The sequence below is a fragment of the Aythya ferina genome (assembly GCF_964211825.1).
Source record: "Aythya ferina genome assembly, chromosome: 16".
Classification (NCBI taxonomy): Eukaryota; Metazoa; Chordata; class Aves; order Anseriformes; family Anatidae; genus Aythya; species Aythya ferina.
In genome coordinates this window covers 868,614-885,686 of record NC_140315.1, presented here as the reverse complement: position 1 = coordinate 885,686, position 17,073 = coordinate 868,614, and the positions used below count along the sequence as shown (strand labels likewise).

The 17,073-nt window shown below is 60.6% G+C and overlaps 1 protein-coding gene across 5 annotated transcripts in view; it reads right to left on the bottom strand.

Moving 5' to 3' along the window:
• NOL4L (nucleolar protein 4 like) overlaps window positions 1-17,073 on the bottom strand; it is a 54,422-nt gene that overhangs the window by 1,618 nt on the left and 35,731 nt on the right. For 4 of the 5 annotated variants that reach the window (XM_084537517.1, XM_084537518.1, XM_084537521.1 and 1 more), the window contains 6 exons: window positions 11,953-12,094; window positions 2,782-3,053; window positions 2,375-2,560; window positions 2,092-2,283; window positions 1,887-2,009; window positions 1,477-1,678 (listed from right to left, as the gene is read on the bottom strand). In XM_084537517.1, coding sequence (XP_084393643.1) covers window positions 1,477-1,678; window positions 1,887-2,009; window positions 2,092-2,283; window positions 2,375-2,560; window positions 2,782-3,053; window positions 11,953-12,094 — 1,117 coding nt within the window. Of the gene's footprint in view, window positions 1-1,476; window positions 1,679-1,886; window positions 2,010-2,091; window positions 2,284-2,374; window positions 2,561-2,781; window positions 3,054-11,952; window positions 12,095-15,221; window positions 16,102-17,073 lie in introns of those variants that run through there. The other variant, XM_084537519.1, reaches the window with a different exon arrangement.

Below are 17,073 nucleotides of genomic sequence, written 5' to 3'. Positions count from 1 at the left end.
CCCTGCTCAAACCCATCCTCCAGTCTCTGCTTTTTCCCCTGCACGTGACAAGTCACATCCTGCCCAGGGTGCGTTTCCCTGTTTTATTGTTGGGTAACTGCAGCCCACGGGAGCCCGGGGGCACTGGCCAAGAGGCGCTGCACAGGCTGCTGGCTCGGGCTGCCCGGACACACGGCGTGGGGAGGGCTGGGTGCGCTCGCTGGGCTGTACGTGTCCCTGGCTTAGTCCATCAATGAAATGGAGTCCTGCAAAACACTGGGAGTGGGTTTGAGCAAGACTCGCCTTCATTAGGGGATGGAGGGAGGAGGCAGCCTGGGGGCAGCAGCCCCCTGCGGGCTCCATCCTGCCCCGTGCCAGGGCAGCGTGCTCGCACGGTGCTGGGCAAGCGCCTGAGCAAAGAAAAAAAAAATTGGGAAGCAGAGATTTAAAAATCCATTAAAAAGAAGCAAATTTGCTGATGTCTGCTATAAACAGAGCCTGTTTGCTCCTGCTGGGGCTCTCGGTGGGATGTGGCTGCAGCTGTTTGCTGTCTCCTGCCCAGGGCCCACTTGGTATCCGTGCCCAGCACGAGGAGGGCGGCGGGGCCAGGGCCGTGCGTGCTGGGCTGGAGGGGGCCCAGAGCTGCCTCCACGGCAGCCACAAGGATTAGGTCTCAGCAGCTGGAGGCCAGGGTGGGATCTTTATTCAGGGTTAAGAAGCATTAGGAAGGGATGATAAGAGTTAATCCCAGACAGGCATCTCTCAGGACTCCGGAAATCACATCCCTTCAAATCCTCCCTCCACCAGGGAGGGCAGGGGCAGGAAGCCGGGGTGCACGGGGTGGGTGAAGGCAGAGCAGGGCCGGGAGGGACCCCCTGAGGTGTCCAGCGGGGCTGCTCGTGGCCATGGGGCCATATGACAGGCCGAGGGGCGAGCAAAGCCAAAGGGCTGCTGCCCGGGGAGCTTCGCTTTGCCCATTCCTGTTCCCATCGTGCTTCCCCATGTGCCCTGCTCCAGCCCAGGCTGCTCCGCTCCGCTCACTTGCTCACGGCTAAGCCGGCCCCACATGCCTCGCCTGCTTTCTCCTACAGCTTTCTCGCCCTGCAGCATCCGTTCTGTTTCCCCAGCTGCTTTTGCCATGCAGCCCCTCGCCATCCTGAGCTGTGCCCCAAACTGCACCGGCCCCGACCCCATCCCCGAGAGCAGGCGATGAAGGCTGGGGAGGGAACGGCTCATACCAGCCATGAGATCAGGGCGGTGATAGGCACTCGCTCTGTTAATTATTAATAGCTGCTACAGATTCTCTTTTTTTTTAAGTGACACTCCTTCACTCCACCAGTTCCACCTAGACTGTCCTTCCAAGTTCAGGTCAACAATTAACCGCTTGCTAACGAGGTGAGCTGAACCGTGGGGCAGAGCCCTGCCGAGGCAGAGGGGATTTTTGGAGAGGCTCTGCGGGAGCGGGGCTGGGTGCTGGGGGGGCCGGGGGCCACTCACCGTTACTGTGGTTCCCTGTCTGGAGCGGCGCGGGTGGCTGCAGGCTGCCTCCCAGGGACCCGTAGCCACGGTAGCTGTAGTTCAGGCTTCCATTGATGTAGACGGGGTCTTGGGAGTAGGACGAGGCTGGCAGTGAATAGGAGGAGTGGGTGATGGCTGTGGAGTCTCTGGAGTGCTGCTTGTCTAGGGCGATCGGCTCGTCCTGCACAGGGAAGCAGAGGTTGGCTGCAGCGAGGCCGCGAGGGCCGACGTGTGGCCGGGACCAAGCAGGGCTCCCCCTCCCCATCTCCCCACCCTGCAGCCCCGTGACTTTGAGGAAGGCTTTTGAAAACGCTTCGCCAACTCGCTCCGAGTCCTCCCGCTCTCCCCTCCTGCCCCGTTTTGCAGCCTTCCTGCCACGAGCGCGGTACCTGGGAGGTCTGGTAGATCTCCAGCCGCATCCTCTTGGCTGCTTTCCGCGTCTCGCTCTCGCAGGCGGCGGCCAGGATGTTCTCGGCCATGGCTGAGGTCAGGTGCGGCGGCGTGGGCCGGGTCTGAGGAGACACAAGGGGAGAGCCGTGCTCAGGCCCTGCTGCCAGGCCCCCACGGCAAGGTGGGAGAGGGGCGGCCGCTCACCATCTCCATGCCGTTCTTCTTCATGCGGCGGCAGGACTTGAGGTACGTGCGGATGCGCTTGCGAGCCCGCTCCTGGAACTCTGGGAACTGCCGGCTGCAGGACTCGATGATGGCCTGGATCTTCTCTTTGGGCTGCTTGGAGATGGGAACCATCCGGTCCAGGTTCTCGTCCACGAAGAGGCGCACGAACATCTGCAGAGCACAGAGACACGAGGTGGGAACGCCGAACCGGCGCACGGTGGCCTCGCTAACCCCAACCCTGTCCCTGCGGTGCCGTCCTTACATTGAAGGCCTTTAGCCTCTCCGGGTCCATCCCTTCCGAGTCATTTATCTTATCGTTGTCCTCGTGGTCATCGTGGTCGTCGTCATCCTCATCGGCCGTGGGGGCCCTGCCGACAGTCAGGTCCTCGGGGCAGCCGCTGACTTCGGTCTTGATGGAGTCGTAGCTGCCGGAGCTGTACGGCGGGGACTGCGAGGAGACGGGGGTTACCGTGGGCACCCCGCACCACCCCGCAGGCAGAGCCATGGGATGGGCAGCTCAGAAGCCCTTTCCTTGTCCTGATGTTGCTGTTCCCCTTCCTTATGTCCCAGCCTCCCCCTCGCAGCCCAGCCCGCGAGCACCACGTGCGCTCGCTCCCCGCGTGCCGTGCCCCGTGGATCGGGACCGCGCAGCCCAGCCCGGCCCCGTACCTCTGCCGTGGTCTTCACCGCGTACTTGACCCTGCTGCGCAGCCCGTCGGTGCTGCAGCTGTCCGACTGGTAGGAGGGGGTGACGTGGGCAGGGGTCAGCTTGTCGCAGAGGTTGATGGGCTGGTCGTCGGCCGAGGCGGTGAAGTCCATGGGGGCCGCGGTGCCATTGCCGTTCATTTCGGGGAAGGCGCTGTCGCCCTGCGTGCTGCTGGAGGTGGAGGGGTTCAGGGTGGAGGAGCCATTCCCGCTGCAGCTCTCTGACGAGGAGTCATCTGCAAGGAGAGACGTACGGTCACCCCAGGGATGTCCTGGGGCCACGGCCCCGAGGTGGCAGCCCCGGCCCCCCAAATAATTCCCCCCCCAGCCCGGCTGGACGTACAGCACGGCCGCGGTGCCGCTCGGAGAGGCCTGGCCTCGCTGCGAGGTGCTCAGGGACAGATGGGGCAGAGCCGGCTCTGGGATCTCACAGGCAGCAGGTGGAGGCTGTAGGGCCATCGCTTTATGGCTCCGCCACCTCGTTCCTGTCGTTCCCTGCACCCTCTGCACCGCAGCCAGCCAGCTGTCCCCCTGTCCCCCTGTCCCTCTGGAGGTGTCAGTCCCACCGTCCGCACCCCTGCCTGGGGCCGTGGCGCCCGGGCTTGAATAAGAACTTTGGAATTTGGTCCTTTTAGGTTTCTGTTTGCATTGCAGGGAGGAGAAAGGGGCATTTCCTCTCCCCGCCTGGGTCCCTCGCCTCCGAGGGCTTTCACAAGGGGTGCACCTGGCATGGTTTGGGACCCGGCACGGGAGGGAGGAGATGAACTCCGGCACCTGGGGACCTGCCCCTCGTGTGAGCACAGGATCACCTGGGGAGGTAAAAGCGGGCTCGTGCAGCCTGCAAGCAGCTGTGGGAGCTTTGTGAACAGGCTGCAGACCCCTTGGCGAGGCTTCTCCTCAAGATCTCCCTCCTGCCCACGTCCCCGTGCCCCCAGCACCAGTCACAAACCGCCAGCAGCCCCCTCTGGGCTCTCTCGTCCCCCTGTGCCGTGCCCCTCCTGGGCTCAGCCCCATCCCCAGGGCCACCAGGGCGGCCACAACCGCCCCTCCCTGCCCTCCCTCTTCCTGCTGCTGCTTTTCCAAATGCAAAGCTCTGCTGGCAGCCGCGGCCTCCCCACAGTGCCCCATTGCCCATGCAAAGCATCGCCCTCGCCGCACCCCACGGGCTCAGCCCTGGCAGCACCACGCACCCTCCCCTGCCCCAAACCCGCTTTCTCTTCCTCTGTCCGTTCACACACTCGGGTTTTTGGCTGTCCCCAGCCTCCCATGTTTGTGCTGCTCTGCCTGGCTGCAGCAGAGCCCATCCCCATCCCCGTCCCCATCCCTGTCCCCGTTCCCGTCCCCATCCCCTGTGCTGCCAGCGGCCCCACGCCCACCAAGGAGCCCGACCCCAGGCCAGGGACAACGTTGTCAAACCCCGCTCAGCCCCTGCCCCTGCCCTCCCCCTCGCTGCAGTAAATCCTTTATTTCATTAGGTGCCTCCGCGAGAGGGAAAGGGCGAAGCACGTGGGGAGCCGCTTCCTGTGCAAGTGTGCGCCGAGCTGCGAACAAAGAAGCTGCAGCCGGTGACAAGCAGATGGCGGTCCCTGGGCCCCGGTCCCCGGTCCCTGATCCCCAGCCCCTGGTCCCTGGTCCCCAGCCCCAGGGTCAGGCTGTGGGGTCACCCTGTCCCCGTGCCACCAGCTGCCCACATATGGGTGCAGAGTCCAAAGGTGTGCGGGTGCAGGGCAGAGGGACGGTGCCCAGCTGCTGCCACCACCTCCTCCTCCTCCTTCTTTCCCCAAACCCCGGCCAGCATCTGCAGGGAACTTTAATGAGAGGCTGCAGCGAACTTTCCTGTGACCCCTGCGGAGGCTGCAGCAGCGCAGGACTTTGTAACCCTTAAAATAAACAGACTTGAGGACGCTCAGGCATCCGAACAGACCGTGGGGGCCGGCCAGGGCCCTGCGTGTCCCGAACCGCCCCAGCACAGGCACGAGCGCTCCCTGCTCCCAGACTGCTCCATCCCCTGCAAGCGCCCGAATTAAAACATCCCCGAATTAAAACATGCAGACAGGGCTCAGAGGGAGGCTCCGGCCTCATCCTGCGATGCCTCTCGGGGGGATTAAGGAGCATTATTGCTGTGTGCAGAGGCACGAGCTGCACACCAGGCCCCATCACCAGCCTGGGCACAGCCACAGCAACAACACCATCAGCACCCACGGCAGGGACCTCCCGTCAGCTCCCCGGGGTGGCATGCAGCCCCCGGCACGGCACCCGGCACAGAGACCCCCGGGCAGGGTGCAGGGGGAGGCACGGCCCCCCCGGCTTCAAATGTCTCTGGGTTGCCTTTGTGCAGCACAACACACGCACAGCAGCTGCAGACCAGGTTTCCAGCCGGTCCCACCACGTTTACAAATCTTGGCTTTGCTACAGACAAAAAAAAAATACCGAAAGCAAACACGAAGTGGTGTTCGGGAGCCTGTTCAGGTGGAATATGGAAATGAAATGGGAATCGAACATAAGGGACCAGCACCTACTGCAAGAACAATTTCGTTTAAACCGAGGATGAATGGATGTAAATAGCGAGGTCTGTAAACCCACGAGCTACAGATAATTTTCTTAATTCTTCACTTTTATGGGCTGTGCTCTCCCAGAAGCTCTGTTCGTAGAGCGGTGGATTAATCTCAGTCTTGTGGGCAGAGAAACGGCTGCAAATCCAGATTGCTGAGGACCTCGGATCAGAACGGGAATGGCTTCAGCCAGCTTAAAAACGGGGAAGCCCTCGGGAGGGAGCACCAGGGCAGCTCCGGCCCATGGCCAGCAGCGAGTGCTGCCCTGGGGGGCCAGATCCGGACCCCCCCCTGGTGCTAGGACCAGACCTAGGGCTCCCTAGGCCACAGGGGATGCTGTCGGAGAGCCTGGTCCCAAACCTGGCCCCACGCACCCTCCACCAGGGACGTGGCATCCGCAGGACCACGAGCAGAGGTGAGGGAGGGCTGCGCTCCCGGACACCACCGCTGAGACGCGCACACCAAACTTCTGCGATTCGGGAGCTTTTCTGCAAACTCCCAGAGCACGCCCAAAACACACAGATAAAAATAGCAGGGCTCCACGAGCAGCAGGAGAGCAAAGCCAGGCTGTGCAGCCATGAATATATTCATTATCAACCAGCACGAGTCTCGTGAGCTCTCTGCTCGCGGCTGGAGTTTGGCTGAGCGAGGAGCCCCTCTAATGAGGATAATTGGAAGCCCCTCTGCTCCACCCCCACGACCTAATTGAAGCAGATGGAACTGTAAAAACAATGTCACTTCGAGCTGGTTTGATCTTTCAGTCGGGGAAGTGAAATATTTCACTCCCCTATCGAACCTCCGGAGCTGGGGGGCTCCGCGGGCAGGGGGCTGGAGGCGAAGGAGCCCCTGAAAGCCGGGCGCGTGGGGCCGGGCGCAGGGGCCGGGCTGGGAGCACCCTCGGCACGGGATCCCTGCTCCTTTCTGCCTCGGCCACGCCAGCTCCTGCACCACGAGGGGCGAGGGCGAGCGGCGGCTGCGGAGCGGGGAGGCAGCGCCGGGTCTATTGTGGCCTCCGTCCCTCCCCGGCTGCGCCAATCCCAGGGAAGCGGAGAAGCAAAATGGCTTCTTGGGTAGCGGTGATGGGGGAGGAGGGGATCAGTCACTTATTAAATGAATTAATCAGGGCTCAGCGTTTTCATTTTGAAGAGGCTTCTGGATTATCCTTGATTTCTGTGACACTGGATTTGCAGAGATCAGGAGGGGAAGGGGAGATTTCCAACACCTGCTCCCCGGGAGATTTTACGGCAGGGAAGTGGTTGGGTTTAACGTCTATGTCAGCGAGGGCCACCGCGCCGCTGTCCAAAGGCAGAATTAAAGATGAATGGGGCAAATTGTTCCTCCTCCTGTCACATCTCCAGAGCGAAGACAAAACCTCTTTTGACTTGGAAAACAATGAGCTTATGTAAGAGCCAGCGGCCCACGGAAACCTCGCCGCAGCCCCGCACCGCCACGGCGGGGCAGGGGCCACCGAGCCCCCAACCGGGACCGGGACTGGGACGGGGGGCTCAGCCCCTGCCCTCCCACCCACGGCCAGCACCGGGAGCTCTGGGGTCCCGGGGAGCCCCCTGCTCCCCACACTGCCCTGGCCGTGCCTGCCCATGCCCATGGTGGTGGCAGAAGTGGCCGTGTCCTTTGCTGGCCGTGCCCAGTGCCGGCCGTGCCCAGCGCCGTGTCACCCGCACGGGCTGGAGCTTCGCATCCAGCCTGCAAACGACTGTCAAAAGTGTTCAAAGCATCCCACAGACGTCTGACTGTAACAACAGCCAGGAAGATGAAAAGTGCCATAAATTATTCACTCACAAAAGAGACGAGAAGGGGGAAGAAGGGGAGGAGGAAAGCCTGCGAGGAAGGGATACTTAATACAAATTAGAGAGACGGAGTGGGAAAGGGGGCCTCGCGGGGGGCCACTGCTGGGCAGGAGCACAGCTTTCATCAGGCACAAGCGGGCGGCGTTCCAGGGCCTCGGCACCCAAGGGCAGGGTGCTGGGAGGCCGGAGGGGACGTCTGCTTTCTCCAGGTCCTGCCCGGCCGATTTCCTCCAAGACGCACAAAAAAAAAAAGAAAAAAACTGAAACATCGACGGGCGATGCGCAGAAGCGGGGCTGGCCAGCATCCAGTTCAGACACTGTATTTCCTGTCTTCCTCCGTTAATGCAAACCTCGTTAGGTCCCAGACGAAACCTCCATCCTCCCCGCCCGCCCTCCCGGAGCCCCCGGCGAGCCGGACACCTGGCACGGCTGGGCACGGAGCGCGGCCGCGGGCAGGCCCGGCCGGACAAGGCAGCGCTGTGAGGCCGCTGCCCCTCCCCGGCACCCCCCGGTGCCCCCCGGTGCCGTCTCCCATGGCCAGAGGGAGCGGACACAGCACAGGGCCTCGGGACAGACATCTTGCCCCGCACCGCAGCTGCAGGAGGCCTCGTGGCGTGGATTTGCCTTGTCCCCGCTGCCGGAATGGTGGCAGTGAGGGGTTGGGAGCACCCTACTAACTAAGGCGTGTTCTGAGGGGTCACCCTGCTGCCCCTCATTGGGGATGGAGGTGGGGGCACAAGGGGGAAGCTCCAGGATCTGAGGTGCCCTGCTCAGCGCTGCTGGGTTTGCACCCAGGAGAAATAAAATGATGGGGAAGAGATGGAGGGAGGCGCAGGGAGCCTTGTGCCCTGTTCAGCTCCAAGGGTGGATGATGCTGGGGTCCCTCAGCATCCATGCTGCATTCCTCAGGCTCCAAAAGCGGCTGGAACGAGGGTGCCTGCTGTTGGAGAGGGCCTCTGAGCCCCCCGATAAACAGAGGTGACCTGGGGAGAGGTGAGGGCACAGCGAGCCACCAGCCTCATACAGCCCAGGCAGGGCAGAGCGGGGAGGACGGCCCTGAGCTGGGGTCTCCAAGAGGGTGAAGTCCCACACTGGATCACGGAGCCCTGAAAAGTGAGAATTTGGCTTTGGGAAAAGCACAGACAGATCCGGTCAGGGCCTGCTGAATCCCTGCAGCGAGCGCTCTGTGGTTGAGCCGTCGGGGTGGCTGCGGTGTGGGGCAGGCTGAGCTCAGCGTGCAGGCACTGCCTGGCTTCTGGTTGAACGTTTTTCCAGGGGATCACTCCTCTCCCCAGAAATCTCTCTTCTGTGTCAGTACCGCAGGGAACCTGGAGATGTGCAGAGTCAGAGGCACCTTGAGAAATGATGGTGCTGAGACCAGGATCCATGGCACGTGTGCGGTGCCAGAAGAGGTGGGACAGTTTGTGCTGCCCCTGCCATTCTCCGTGTGTCCTGAGGAGCCACAAACCCCCCTTGCTCCCCAGAACATCATTTAGAAATAACACCCACATGCACATCCCTGTGGCTCCTCCTCGAAGGGCTCCCAGGGGACGTCCCCAGCACCCAGGAGCCTTCCCAAGGGATGCCCTGCCGAGCGTGCACCTTCGCAGCTAAGCAGGTTAAGAAAGTCCTTTCTCCAAGGTCTGGATTAGCACCTGCTGCTCCCGGCAGCCCAGGCTCAGCAGGGACACTGCCAGGCACAAAGGACGGCGTGCAGAGACCTCACCCAGAGCAATCTGTCCCAGGATGGTGCCACAAAGCAGCCCCATGCTTGCAAGGAGGCAGAACCAGCGCTGGGGAACCAGCCCACTTACTAGGAAGGACAGGGGTGAGGAGCAGCCCCTTCCCCTGGCCTCCCCACCCCAACTGCCCACACCTGAAGCCAGCTCAGGCAGTGCAGAGCCCGATGCCCGGGACTTTGGGGAGGGTGATGGGTGTGGGGTGAGCACAACGCCGCCCCTTTTGGGGTGTTTTGCTCCCAAAGCGTGTTGGCTCCCACGGCCACGTCCCTCCAGGATGTCCTGCACAATGGCTCAGCTCCAGCAGCAAAAAGCTGATGTTGATCTTGCTGCTGCTCTGGGTATCCACCGGCTTCCTGCGGGGCACGTACGCTGTGAGTAACATCCTACGGGGAAGGGATGTTGCAGGGAGCTTCACGTTTTCCGTGCTGGGGCCCGCAGGATGAGTAACAAAGGAAAATGGAAGGAGCAAGTGTGTGCCTGTGCCGGCGGCGCTGCTCAGGGCTGTCTGACCCCGCGTCCCACCGTGTCCCTGCATCCTGCTGTGCATCTCTGCGTCCTGCAAAGTGTCCCTGCGGCGTGTCCCTACGTCCACACGTCCCAACACGAGCCCCATCTCTGCTGCTGATGCTCTCCCGACAGTGTCTTCTGCTATCCCTTACCTCCCCAAGCCATTAGCTCCTGTTTGTTCTCCCCGCTGTTCCAAAGGCTGACGCTGTTTGCAGCGTGGTTATACCGGGCCAAGGTTTCTGGGCACGCAGACAAAATAAGGCGTTGGCTTCTGTCCGAGCTGCTCTTTAGCTCTCTGAAGATTTAGCAGATACCTGTGTATCAAGGCGTGGGACAGCCGCTTCCTGCTCTCACGCCTTTCTGGATTTCATGCGGCTGTGCTTGTGTGTCATATGAGAGTGCGCTCTTTGCAGCCCTCCAGAAGACCTGAAGTCGGTGCTTCAGTACTCCAAACAAGGCTTTTTTTTAAGCAAGCGTGTCAGATGATACTGCTGTCCAAACAGGCAACTCTTCAGTAAAAGTCTATGCTTCAGGAAGCCTTTCACAGAAAACACACTCCAGGCACCCTTCCCATTACACGATGGCAGACGGGAGCAGCTCAGAACCTGAGAAGGATTTTCAGGGGCAGGAGACCAGGCACGAAGAACTCTGAACAGACCCTGGTGCCACCACGGCTTGTGCCCTCCGTGCGGTGCCTCTTGGACAGTTTACAAGTGCTGGTTGCTGACACCGGTTTCCCTGGGAGTCTTGCACGTGGACTGCCCAAATAAATGAGCACGAACACGGGAAAACACGTTTGATTCTATAAAAGACTTTTCATGGGCCGTGAGAAGAGGAAACTGAAGAGCACTCAACATTTTAATTCACATGCATTCACTTCCTCCCGCCAGTAATTCGCCTTTCCCTTCACGACACGATGCCCCCTCTCCACGCCGTGCTCCTCTCCTCCAGCCCGGTGCCCTCCAGGTCCCCCCTTGGCACTTCCCTCGCCTGGGCCACGGCGTCGCCTTCTGGGAGCGCCGTGGGCCAGGTTTCCCCTTTTTTCAGTTCACTTCCATTCCTCACAAAAGGAAGGAGCTATTTGTCCTTCATCACTCACAACTGAACCTTACAAGAGAAACTGGAGGAGCCAAGAAGGGCCCCAAAGAGTACACCTGCTTTTGAAGAAAAATCACAGGGCATGAAAAATTGGACGCATTTCCTAAGAGGGCAGAGAAAGGATTTAGCTTGAGTGAGAATACTTTGATTTGCCTAAATACGTGCGTCCCTTATTAAATTACTGTCCTGGTGAATAATAGCGTTGAGAAGAGGGTTCAAAACCGTGTCATTCTAGATTGTAAATGAGCCTTGGGAATACAGCGGTGAGGGATAAGCCACACGCCTGAAATGTCCTGGCAGGAGAACAGCAAAGTTTGGGGGATATGGAGAGACCCGGCAAGGCCATGGGTAAGAGAGGCCGGGGTGCTCGAGGCTCTGCCATGGGAGCCCTGCGTGCAGCCTGGCCCCGGAGCAGTGCGAGCACCCAAATGCCCTCCCAGCACTGTGGGCACAGCCTCGCCCAGCAGGGAAGTGCATTACTGGACAATTTCACATCCCCACTGACGCTGCCGGGCTCCTGGATGGTTTTACAATTAGCAGCTTCCCCAAAGTGCAGCTTTGCAACAGGAGCTGGGTGCCATGGCACACCGGACTCATGGACGGAGCACCCCCGTCACCCTGCCTCTGGCCACACAGAGCCACCCCAGGGAGACCCGTGGGTATGAAAGCCCTTTCCTTCCTGGGGTTTTCCAGACCCCTTTTGTAGAGCTCCCCCCCACAGCCTGGGCTGCCCCCCAATCCCTTTCTGCCCTCCCAGCAGCATCTGAGCTGTGGATAAGGGCTTCAACCTCCTGAGCACAGGCTGAGGAGCAGTCCGAGCACCGAACCCGTGCAAGCATCACGGAGATGAACTCTGACCTGAGCTCGTGCTTCTACCACTTATTTACTCGAGCATTTCTTTAAACCAGCTCGCTTCACAGAAGAAACACAACACAACTTCGTGCCAAAGGCTCCCTCCCACGTGCAGCACCTCCAGCCCCTTCCAAGCGCCTGCCCAAAGCGAGGAGACGTCCCGCGGCCACCCCACAGCCTCATTGTGGCCAGCTCCTGCAGAGGACACATTTCTCGCCTGGGGACCACACATACTGCCCACAGGGCAACTTCCCAAGCATGGGAAGCTGCAGCCAGCACCACAAAGGGCTGGTCTCCTCCCTGTGGCAGGCTGAGGACTAAGGGGGTCTCCTCGCTATGCCTGGGGAACCCCAGCACCCGGCGCTGGAGGAGCTGGGACCCTCAGCTGGGAGCTGGGGAGGGCCCCGGCTGAATGCAAGCTGGAGGTGAACGGGAAGGCTTCGAAGCCTGTGCCGATATGAAATCCATCCTCCAGGTGGGACACCTGATCAGAAAGGCCTGGTTAATGTTTAATAAGTCACAAAAACATCCCGAGCGAGAGGCGCCGAGCTCTTCCCGCCCGCCGCGGGCACTCACCGTCCTCCTGGCCGTGCAGGTTCTGCGGGCTGCGCATGCTCTCGTCCTGGCTGGGGCTCAGGCTGGAGTTCAGGTGCTGGTCAGCTGAGATCCATGTGGAGTCGTTCATATCAAAGTCCTCGCTGCTCACCGATGTCTCATCCTAGGGGCAAGCAGGAAAGGGTTAAGGCGCCGAGCTATTTTCTTTCCTCCGTTCCCCAGCTCTAGCATCTCCCGGCCGCACGCCCTCCTAAAAGCCACTCGCCCCCCAGCTCCTGCACCCCACGGAAACTTGCCGGCCCCGAGCCCTGGCGAGCAGCCCCGGGGTAGGTGGTTTTCCCAGTGGAGAACGCCCCAGCTCTGCTTCCTGCCTGAAGACGTGCCTGAGCAATGGCACTGTCTCTAATTGAGGACAATTAGAAAGAGCTCGCATCCTGTAGGAGCGGATGGCTGAGCCCTGGAGTTTACCCTTTAATCTCCATCCACACCAGCGTGTTTCTGGCAAGCGAGCGGCGTGTGGGAGCTGGGGCCAGGGCGCAGCTCCATTAAAACGGCTCCGTAAAACATCGCAGACTTTCCCGAGACCAAATCATCTGCTGCAGGGGGGCGTCCGGGGGGGTAGCCGGGGATGGTGCCATCGGTCCCCATGGCCCCCAACTGCCCGATGCTGCAGAAAAGGCCCTTCCCTGGAGGGAAGGGGGTTGTGTTGGCAAAGGGAGGACCCCGAGGCTGGGTGGCTGAAGCTCGTCCAGGCTGGAGGCTGGCGGAGGGGCTGCGGTGGCCCCTGCCCGCCCCGGGAGGCACCGCCTGGGGCAGGAGAGCCCTGCCAGCCCCGGCAGCGGCTTCCCAGCGGCATAGATTACATTCCTCTCTCCCACTCCTGCTGCTGAAAGGACATTTTCTCTCTCCCTTCTGGCTAACCTTTACAGTACTTCGAGACACAGCCCTTGGATCGCTTCCAGAGCCGGAAAGGTCAGCCGCAGGATTTCAAAACCATCACCATCCCGGCGGTGCTGAGATCCTGAATGAGAGGAGGGGCCGGGGGAGCTCCCCGAGCCGAGCCCTCCGAGCCGAGCACGCCGCTTCGCAGGAAGCAGATGCGCGTCCCCGCATCCACACGGCCCCGCCGGCAATTCCTTTATCTGCCTTCCTCTCCCCGGCCGCCCTCCCAAAATAACGGACGGAGACCGCATCCAGGGCTGCGGGGTGGAGGGGAACACCAAAAATGTTTCCAGAAGCGCTTTCAACCGCGCTTCCCTTTGATTGAAGAATTTCAAAGGCTTGTAAACGCTCAGCTCCTTTTCTTTCCTTCCCCTCGTCCTGAGATAACACACACCACCCGCTCCCTTTCCGTGTAAGAAGCAATTGGCAAGAACCCCTCCAACGTAAGGCTGCGCCTCATAAAAACTGCCCTGTCTGGCTGCCTCTGGCTGACAGTTTTTATTGTGAACAAATAAATGTCTTTAAAGACAGGTTTGTGCTTTTCCTCCCGCTCCCTGTCCCTGCAGACACATCTGCTGGCCCCAGGCAGGAGCTGCGGGCGCTGGCTCGCGCCACCCCCGGCCTCCTGGGGAGTTTCCTGGAATTTACGGCTCAGCTGCCCACTGCCCCGGGACCGGGGTGCCCGCACACACCACACCCACAGGCAAGGGGCCCCTGGTGCAGATCCTGCACTTGTACGGGGCTCGAGCAGGGCAGGTGGTACTGGGAGGCGCTGGGAGGCACTGGGAGGCACTGGGAAGCACGCTGCTGCTGGCACACCGAGCTGCTGCCCCAGCCAGGAAGCAATCCTGCCTCTCTGCAAACTCCATCTTGCACGTACAGGAGAGGAGCACACAGGTCTCCCCGCTGCACGCTTTCTCTAGTCCCGTTACCACACGCACTCACAGGGAGCCAGCCGCCCTCCTAGCCGGCCTTCTGCACAAGGCTTACCCAAGATTACTGTCGGAGCTTAAGAGACAAACACAAATGCCAAGGTCCTCGCTGCCCACAGCCGAACACCTGGCAGCTGGAGGGTGAGGAGCCCTGGGAGCGACCAGAAGGTTTTTCGGACGGTGCCTGGCTCAGGAGTAACTCTGCAGGGCTCGCACTGCACAGGACACCCAGCCTCAGCACCCAAATGTAGCCCAGGAGGCATCACACGAGTCAGAAAATCAGAGCCATGAAGATGCCTCGCATGCACATGCTATGTGAAGTGCTGTACAAACGTGTACAATTCTCTCGAGGTGCAGTAACATTAGCCTATTATTAGAAATGCCCTGGGTATCAAACCAGAAACTGATAAGCTATAAATGACTCAAGACAAACAAGGCGGCCGCATGTTCTCAGGTCCACGCTCCAGCCACCAGCAGGGAGCATGCTGTGGATGCGGGACCCTGCCCGGCCACCCCATCCCCGTGTCCCCAGTGTCACCCTCTGCTTTCAGCCAAGGCCGCCTGCTTTTCAGTGCCAATACCCCCATCCGAAACACAAACGGGATAAACCTCCCGGGCAGTGCACGGGTCCAGGAGCAGAGCAAACCCCAAGCAAGCTCAGCTAATACTGCCGGTGATGCTGTGGCAAGCACCTCGACGGGGTCCCAGCAGCGAGCAGCTTGAGCTGGAGGTATGAGCTGCTGGATGAGCCCCTCTGCTTGGCACCAAGCGATGATGCCCTGGGAGCTCCTTGGGCCTCTGTGCCTCTTCCCTGAACAGAGCAGGGCTGCAGCCCAGGGAGCTGCTCTGCTGCACAACCCAGCAGCTCCAGCTGTGGCTCTGGCACCCTCCGTGCCCCTGTGCCCACCTCATTGCTGCCAGCAGGGCCACTGGCGGCCACCGGCATGCTCTGTCCTCATGACACCCATCAGGGTTGGACACCCGGGCTTTGCGACCTCCTCTGCTGCCCACCCGTGCCAGCAGTGACTCCCAGCACTGCCCTGCAGCCGCCAGGAGACCCCAGGGCTGTGGCACAGCTTCCCGGCACCAAAGCACCCTGCCATGGGATCAAAACACCTGGCTGGGTGGGCAGCTCCGAATTTTCTCCAAACGCCAGAAACCCGGCTGAGCACAGACTCACAGCGGGCTCCGCTGTCCAGGCAAACAAGGAAGCGTTTCTGAACAGTAGCAACAGCTACAACTCGGAGCAATACGGTAAATCTAATCTACCCTTCCACCCTCTTTTGGCTTGCGAGTCAGGCAGCTCATTCTTTTTCCTCTCTGGGTTCTCAGGAGAATTCTCTCTGCTAATTTCTTCTTTCCTGTAAACAAACTTCAAATGAAACTTTCATTAGAAAACAGAACACAATCCATTACCAGCGCCTGTCTCAGGACTGGCCGCCTCGTCCCCAGCTCCACGCCACCCGTGGCACGGAGGGGAGCGATAGCGCCTGCCCTGCTCCGCCGGCCCGCAGTCCCTCCTCAAACCCGAGCATTGTGGCCGCTGCCCTCCTCCTTCCTGCTTTGCCCAGCTCTCCGGAGAGATCTTCTCACCCCGCTGTAAAGTCCCATCGCTTTGTTTCCAACGTTCAAGGGACCGAGCGATCAAGGGTCAGGCAGTGTGCGTGCAGCTCCTCTTTTGAAAGGGGAAGTCGGATCCTGCTGGTGCGTTCACAAGCCACACCCAAACATCGGAGCAGGACTCCAGGCACCGCGCAGGGTTTGGAAAAACAACATCCCTGCTCCTCTCCTTATCTACAGTCCAATATTCACAGCTGCTTTACAGACACTCGCAGCCAATGTTTTCCAACTGGCAAAGGCAGACACTCGCATGTGCAGAGCGAACGCTCGGCGTTTCTGTCCCACTTTTCATTCACGAATCTTCAAGCACCGTGTGTGCACTCATCTGCTGAGGCTCTCAACTTTCCTCTGCGTTGGGGAAGTATTCCTCCTGTTACCGAGCCAGAAGCCCGGGGTCCCGACGGCTGCACCGGTCGTGCAAGAAGGCAGCAGGCTGGTGGCAGGGCCGGGAGCAGGAGCGAGACCTCCGGACTGCGACGCTTTAATTGCTAGACAGCGATTCTCCACCAGCAGCTCTCCTTCTTGGAGAACAACCTCCCGTAGCGCGGGCTGAGCAGGGCAGGGGGGAGCTGCTCTTCTAACCGTATCTCGTAAATAAATGCAAGGCTATCGGTAACCTGCTTATTTTACAGCCTGGCTCAGTTTCTCGGGGACTGCCCTGCAAGCGTCTCTCCAGTCCTTTGCACGCCGTGCCTTACGCTAAATATTCCAGGCTCCGGTTCTGAGGATAGTTTGTTTTCTCTTTTCAAGGCCTTTCATTTTAAAACACGTCCTTTCAAGCCGCAGCCTCCTGTCCCGGTCGGATTTCCTTCCGTGGAGCAGGAACCGAGGCCGTGTGCCACGCAACCCCTCGGCAGGCAGCCTCGCTCAGCTTCCCACCAGCAGCAGAGGTGTTTTTAGAGGCAACAAAAGGCGACGGGTGACTGCCAGGCCCATCAGCACCCCACCTCGGTGCCAGCCACGACCCGCCGGGGCACGCAGCTCCCAGCGCCAGCCCACGCGGCAGCTATCAGGAAGGTGGCCTCATCTCCGTCTCAGCAACTGTTTAAACCCGGCCCTCCGAGCATGCCAAGAAGGTATTGAACCAGATTTGACCCTAACTTAACCAGTTCAGCGCAGAGAAAGGCTTACTAATGGAAGATAAACCACTCCGGGGCAAAGATTGGTACCGCAGCCACAATTGCTGTAGTGGTCGTTGCTTCGGGGAGCACGAGGAGCCCCGAAGCGCAGCCGAGCACGCTCGGCCGTGGCGGCAGCGATCCGTGACCGCGCTGCCCACTCGTGTGCGCCATCCACGCGCCAAACAAAATACCCCGGGCGCTCTTTGTCAGGTTCCGGGCGTCCTCACCGAGGGCAATTTCTGCTGATTTGTACGGGACACGGCAACAATGAGTGTTTGTTACTTCCCAAAAACGGGGGAGCCTCAACGTGGAACAACAAATGGAAGGGGAAGGGAGGATCGCTACCTCTCCCCCTCCCCCTTCGGAGTCCTCCTTCTGGGAAAATCACCCCGAGGAGAGGCCTCGCGGTCACCGAGGGGCAGGATGCTGCCCGGGCAGGGGGCGAGGGCTGCGGTTGCCCCTTCCCCGGCTGCCCCCGCGGGTCGGGCCGGGCCGTGCCGCGCTCCTGCTGTTCAGCGGGGAGGTGC